The sequence below is a fragment of the Hyalella azteca genome, unplaced genomic scaffold (assembly GCF_000764305.2).
Source record: "Hyalella azteca isolate HAZT.00-mixed unplaced genomic scaffold, Hazt_2.0.2 contig14952, whole genome shotgun sequence".
NCBI classification, from domain to species: Eukaryota; Metazoa; Arthropoda; class Malacostraca; order Amphipoda; family Hyalellidae; genus Hyalella; species Hyalella azteca.
In genome coordinates, this window is record NW_025944818.1 from 5,631 (window position 1) to 13,066 (window position 7,436).

The 7,436-nt window shown below is 35.2% G+C and overlaps 1 protein-coding gene across 1 annotated transcript; it reads right to left on the minus strand.

Moving 5' to 3' along the window:
- Positions 1-3,366: 3,366 nt before the first annotated feature.
- Positions 3,367-3,792, minus strand: LOC108664666 (glycine-rich protein DOT1-like). The gene has a single exon (XM_018151329.1). It carries the CDS (start codon positions 3,790-3,792, stop codon positions 3,367-3,369), a length of 426 nt encoding a protein of 141 aa, XP_018006818.1.
- Between the last annotated feature and the right edge of the window lie 3,644 nt (positions 3,793-7,436).

Below are 7,436 nucleotides of genomic sequence, written 5' to 3' on the forward strand. Positions count from 1 at the left end.
ACTGCAGTGAGTACTGAGTTATATTTTTTCCCCTCTGCTTGGTCAAAAAAAATAACCGTTACCGACAGCACAACTTTTTCATGATTTCTTATAGTGTTTCTTAAAGCCAGAAAGTTGCCATTTGAAATGACTTTAGTTTTGTGTCATGTCTGTGATCTGCTTTTTTTCTACTAAGTTAAACAACTGAATGAACATCCTTCGAGGCCGGTGATTCCCTAATTTTTGCCAGGGGTTGTAAGTACAGCTGGCCTTTGTTCATCTCATCTTTGCGCCGTAATTTTTAGTTAATTTTTCCTAATTCGTATATTGGAATTCAAACAGGCTGTTGATTCCTCCAGAGGTTTACATTATACATCTGACTCATCAAGCATCTGACGTTGAATCAGCATTGTTCAAACGTTGTATTTACGTTGATCAAGCTTATTTAAACGTTATTTGACTAGAGGATAACGACGGAGCGTCACAACGAGGCAAATTTTTGTAACTTTTAAATAAATTCGGGTGCCTTATTTTTGAGTAACTATTTTTCAAAGACAAGAGTGGAAATATTATTAATATTATTATTATTATTAATATTATTATTATTATTATTATTATCATTATTATTATTATTATTATTATTATTATTATTATTATTATTATTATTATTATTATTATCTTTATTATTCTACGAAGCATTTATCGTGGCGTCTGGTTCAAACGAACTTCGAGGGCACGTCACACATAAGATAAATAGCAAGCAAAATGTTGAAATGTGTTGAAACCAATTAAGATACTGGATGGACACTGGACGCTAACTAAATGTTAAAATCATTTCTTAGATTTACGACAAGCTAAAAGAATTAAATAAAATCATCTGACCGTGCTTGAAAATTTTATACGTCCTTGGGCATTTCCGTATGCAAAAAAATGTTGGGAATTGCATGGGCATTTCCGCATGCGCGCAAAAAATGTTCCTGTATACTCTAATTGCGATACTCTAATTGCGATCGTATACAGGTATACTCTAATTGCGATACTCTGCGATCGTATACAGGTATACTCTAATTGCGATACTCTAATTGCGATCGCATACAGGTATACTCTAATTGTGGTACTCTAATTGCGATCGTATACAGGTATACTCTAATTGCGATACTCTGCGATCGTATACAGGTATACTCTAATTGCGATACTCTAATTGCGGTCGCATACAGGTATACTCTAATTGCGATACTCTAATTGCGATCGTATACTCTAATTTCGCTTAAAAACTTTCACTTACGCAAACTCGTGAATACGAGAAATGCGCATATTACATGACAATGTCGTGTTTCTTTCATGACATGTAATAAGGTAATGCAATGCAAAGTCCTGCCAAATATAAGAAGGTCTTTATTATTTGGCCATTTTTTATAACCCTGACGAAGTTTGGTAGTTCATCGATCTCATCAATTCCGTTTAATATCATCCAAGACGGCGCAAGTGTATCTTGAGCATCCGGTTATGTCATCGGTGTCAATAATTAATAAAGGTCGGGTGAGATTCATTAGCGCTGTATGACAGCTGATTATGTCCTAATTAATAAATTGACGTTTTACATAAATTGCGACGAATTTTAAATAACATTATTTGATTTAAATTCTTACGAGTACGGCAGTGAGGTATTAGTCAGTTGTGGTACTCTCGAACACAGAGACTTATCATGTATGTACAAGTTACTATAAATATTATTTCCCATTCAAGCTACCCCAGGCAGATGCTCTCATATAGTTTATATTTATGTATGTATGCTATATTTAGTTGGTTTACTGTGCTTCCACGTTACAGGATCACTGAAGAAGCAATACTGGTCTGTGTTTGGGTACGAGTCTTCACCCGTGTAATTTCTTCGACACAATTAATACATGCGTGACGCAACAAATTTTGAAAATTTAATACCACACAAAAGGCGTTACAGCGCAATTAATCTTATCGAAGTTTAGACTTTGAAAATAACTAATCTCACCTCGCGCGTCTCGATGAAGTTTTGAACTTGAGTGACTCGATGAAGTTCCGAGCCTGAGTGATTCGAAGAACTTTCGAACTTAAGTGACTCGATGAAGTTCCGAGCTTGAGTGACTCGATGAAATGCCGCGCTTGAGCGACTCGATGAAGTTCCGAGCTTGAGTGACTCGATGAAGTTTCGAGCTTGAGTGACTCGATGAAGTTCCGAACTTGAGCGATTCGATGAAGTTCCAAACTTGAGTGACTCGATGAACTTCCAAACTTGAATAACTCGACGAAGTTCCCAACTTGAGCGACTCGATGAACTCACGAACTTAAGTGGCTTGATAAAGTTCCGAGCTTGATCGAGTGACTCAATGAAATTCCTAATCTCAGGAGTGACTCTCATCGACTGACGCCTGCTTGGCCGAGTTCTTGTTTTATAATCCAGTCAATTATATTGTATTCACATCAATTGAAAGGCATCAAGATGCTGATTACAAGTCATGAATGTGGATTCAAGAAATTACAGTAATGTATCCGGCTCCCATCATCGTCCATCACTTTCTATCCAGGTGATGGTGGTCGATGTGAGCTACGTTTATTTTCTTTTACGCTGGTCCAGGCTTAAATATTCAGTGTGAGATACCCAGTCTTGAATTATCAAAAAGGTAATGCCTCATAATAATGACAATATATATTTATCATCAATGCAATAAATATGTAATAAGCGAGCGCTAGTGGAAGTTGGAAATTCGTTGAATATTCGAGCATGACACAGAAAACATGTCTCAACCATTGTTATTAGAGATCAGGACAGACTGTATGTTCGATCTCATGAACACTGCAGCCATGAACAGTATGCATGTTGATGCTGTTCTTGAAGTTCAAGTGTAGAAATAGAGCATTCAATAGTATATGTTAATAAATAATAACATTCCAACTATCAAACACGTAGACAGTGATTTACAATATCCCTAAAGTTTAGTAACGTACTCGTATTTATACATAGTGGCAACCTTAGTTGGTACTAGGAAATACTACCTTATATCTTTCATCCTACCCTGACGGTCATGAAATTCCTTCTCCCGAAAATCGGAAGTAAAATAGAGCATAGTTTTATCATATTTTATCATTTGGCGATAATTTTTCTTAAATAAACGTTAAAAATTTATTTGCAATATATGGTCGGCCTTTCTAGCGCATTTTTTCATTAATGCAAAAAGGCGCTATTGTGCCCATGTCCGTCCATCCGTCCGTCCATGACTTCACGTTTTCGTCGATTTTAAGAATACTTTAAAACGTGTCGTGATTTAGATTATAGTTTCACAATGAAAACTGATTTATGCACGAGAAAATGCGCTCTCTGCCACTCACTGCAGTGAGTACTGATCTAATTTTTTATTCTACGCGCGATCTTGGAACTGCCAAACCAAACCGTCGTTCGTTGCTATATGCAGCATGGCGGCGGCTATTGTGATATGCAGCATCGTGATGGCCATTCTGTCCACCGCCATCATGGCAGCCATTCTCTCCACCGCCATCGTGGCGGCCATTCTGTCCACCGCCACCGTGGCGACCACTCTGCCCACCGCCACCGTGTACGCCATTCTGCCCACCGCCACCGTGGCCTCCATTCTGTCCACCGCCACCGTGGCCTCCATTCTGTCCACCGCCACCGTGTACGCCATTCTGTCCACCGCCACCGTGGCGACCATTCTGTCCACCGCCCATGTGGCGGCCATTCTGTCCACCGTCACCGTGTATAGTCATTCTGTCCACCGCCGTCATGGCGGCCATTCTGTCCACCGCCAACGTGGCGACCATTCTGTCCACCGCCAAGGCGTTAGTCACTTGCCGTGTGGCGGTCAAGTGAACTGAGCGCCTCTCCCCGGCCGTGTTGCTGCGCCGCAACAGCGCCGGCCAGGGCCGCTAACACGCGTGTACTCAAGTGCCTGCAGCACAGCAGTGAATATTTAGAATATGGTCAATTTGATAAATTTGCTTAATTCATTAGAATTACTAAATTAATGACTTTATTACCTTCAGGAAATTTAATAAATTTAGTATATGTATAAAATTTGGGAAACTTAATGAATTTAGTAAATTTAATAAATTTTGTAAATTGAGTAAATTTTATAAATTTAATGAATATAGTATATATTATGAATTTTGTAAATCTAATAAGTTAAACAAATTTAATAAATTTATTAACTTTAATAATTTTATTAAATTTACTTAAATTATAAGATTTATTAAATTTAGTAAATTTATTACATTTTGCACATTTAATAAATGTAGGAAATTTCATATATTTATTAAATTTAATAAATTTTTCAAAATTAGGTAAATTTAATAAAATTTACTTTATTTAATATATTGTCTAAATTCATTCAATTTACTAAATTAATTACATTTACTAATTTATTAGACCTAATAAATTTAGTAAATCTAATAAATTATTTAACTTTACTAATTTTGATAAATTTAGTAAATATATCAATGTAACTAAATTTAACCAATTAGTAAATTTAATACATTTACTAAATTAACTAAATTTACCAAATTTAATAATTTTATAAATTTAATACCTTTTACATTTAATAAATTTAATAAATTTAGTAATGTCATAAATTTAGAAAATTTCATAAATTTAGCAAATTAAATAAATTCAATAAATTTAGTAAATATAATAAATTTTGTATATATAAAAAAATGTTGTAAATTTAGCAAATATAATAAATTCAGTAAATTTATTAAATTTAGGAAACTTAGTCTGGCGGGGCTCAAATGCCGGCAGATCGCCGCACTGTGGCGCCTCTTACAGCAATCGCAAGAGCTGCAATGGCGGCAGCGAACAACATACTGCAGGTACCGTTAAAGTTTTTAATTGAGATAAAATGAAACATTTCAGGTGAATCACTCTTCCACAAGTATTATTGTATCGTCTTACGCAAAGACGAATTTAGAAATTATCGCTGTTATTTCGACAGCTAAATCTTCAATAGCTTTCTTCAACAACTTCATTCAACCTCACACTTAGTTTTACAATCTTTCCGCTTAATTTCAATTATTATTCCAAAAACCATATTTTGAAAATACTTTCTGTACAGAATTAGTAAATAGACAGGAACCATTCAAGTATCTGCCTGAGGTGAACAAGAATGTCCCACGTACAAACGAATGTTTGACGTACACTTCATTCAATTAAGATCAACTATGAAATGCTACTGCGGGCGATGTTCATACAACGGCGTTCATATGGCGGCGTCACTATATGAACTGCTGCGGGCGATGTTCATACGATGGCGTTCATATAGCGGCGTCACTACATGAACTGCTGCGGGCGATGTTCATACGACGGCGTTCATATAGCAGCGTCACTATATGAACTGCTGCGAGCGATGTTCATACGGTGGCGTTCATATAGCGGCGTCACTACATGAACTGCTGCGAGCGATGTTCATACAACGGCGTTCATATAACAGTGTCACTATATGAACTGCTGCGGGCGATGTTCATACAACGGCGTTCATATAACAGTGTCACTATATGAACTGCTGCGGGCGATGTTCATACGATGGCGTTCATATAGCGGCGTCACTACATGAACTGCTGCGGGCGATGTTCATACGATGGCGTTCATATAGCGGCGTCACTATACGAGCTGTGGTGAGACGTTCAACTCGACAGGTGCGCTGTCACTCATTTCACATGTGCAATTTCTGTTATCAAGTGTAGCTCCTTAGACAAACCGAGGACCCGTGCATTTGTTTAGACGTTCTTCTACCTTTTATTGCAACAAGTGGAACTTTTTTTAACTCTTGAACAGACCTTCGTTATCTAGCAAGCGGGTCTTTTGTATTTGAAAAATACTTGAAAATTAATTCGAATTATTCTGCTAGTCAATTTCAATCACACGTAATTTACCGTGATGTAAGTGAAGAAATAAATCATGTCGTACCTTGTTCCTTATTTATTTAATAGAGATTGACTCAGAGTTGGAAATAATTCCGATTTTCCGATTCGATTAGTTCTGTCCAGTCAGGTTATATGAAATTTAGGCTAGGTTTGTTATGTAGTTAGGGCTAGGTTAGGTTTGGCGAAGTTCTGTTTAGTCGGGATATATATAGATTAGACTTTAGGTGAATTTCTGTTTAGTCAGGTTATATAAAAGTTAGGCTAGGTTTGTGCTATAGTTAGGGCTAGGTTAGGTTAGGTGAAGTTCTGTTTAGTCAGGCTATATATAGCTTCGGCTAGATTTGTCATACCTATAGTTAGGGCTAGGCTAGGTTATGCGAAATTCTGTTTAGTCAGGTTATGTATAGATTAGGCTAGGTTTGTTACATATGGTTAGAGGTTTGATATGGTTAGGTTAGGTTAGGGATGAGCTCTGAAATTATTGATAGGACTCGCACATTGGATACCAGTTTATTGATATTTATTTCCTGTTATATTATTTCAGACAGATCACTTAAAATTGACGATTACACGATTACAAACAGAATACTAGTTGTTACATGAGTATAATTAAGTTTGTCTAATTATCACCAATGTATAGTATAAGTAAGTTTGTCTAATTATCACCAATGTTTAGTATAATTAAGTTTGTCTAATTTAGTGGTTACATATCATATTAATTCAAACAGATTAATAGTGGTTACATAGCGTATTAATTCAAACAGGTTACAAGTGGTTACATATCATAATAATTCAAACAGATTAATAGCGGTTACATATCACATTAATTCAAACAGATTGATAGTAGTTAAATATCATAATTTTTATAAACTCAAACAGATTACAAGTGGTAACATATCATGTTAATTCAAACAGGTTACAAGTGGTAACATATCATGTTAATTCAAACAGATTACTAGTGGTAACATATCATATTTATTCAAACAGGTGACAAGTGGTTACATATCATATTAATTCAAGAAGGTTACAAGTGGTTACATATCGTATTAATTCAAACAGATTAATAGTGGTTACATATAGTAATTCAAACAGATTACTATAGGTAACATATCATATTAATTTAAATAGGGTACAAGTGGTTACATATCATATTAATTCAAACAAGTTACAAGTGGTTAGATATTATATCAATTCGAACAGATCACTAATGGTAACATTTCATATTAATTCAAACATATTAATATTGTGGTTACATGTCATATTAATTCAAACAGATTACTATGGCTCCATTTCAAATTAATTAAAACAGATTACTATTGGTTACATATCATATTAATTAAAACAGATTATTTATGATTAAGGATTTAATTATTTCAAGCTGGTCACAAGTGATTGATTGCGATATTAAATGAAATAAATTATCACAGATTGCATTATTAATTCAAACACATTGCTAGTGGTTGATTGCATTGTGTTATTTTTTCTAACATATTATATTACTACTCATTGATTGCGTTAATAATTTGAACATATTACTCCTCATTGCTTTA

Excerpts from the sequence above, each read along its gene's own strand:
- LOC108664666 (XM_018151329.1), bottom strand. The coding sequence starts at position 3,792 with ATGGTCGCCACGTTGGCGGTGGACAGAATGGCCGCCATGACGGCGGTG.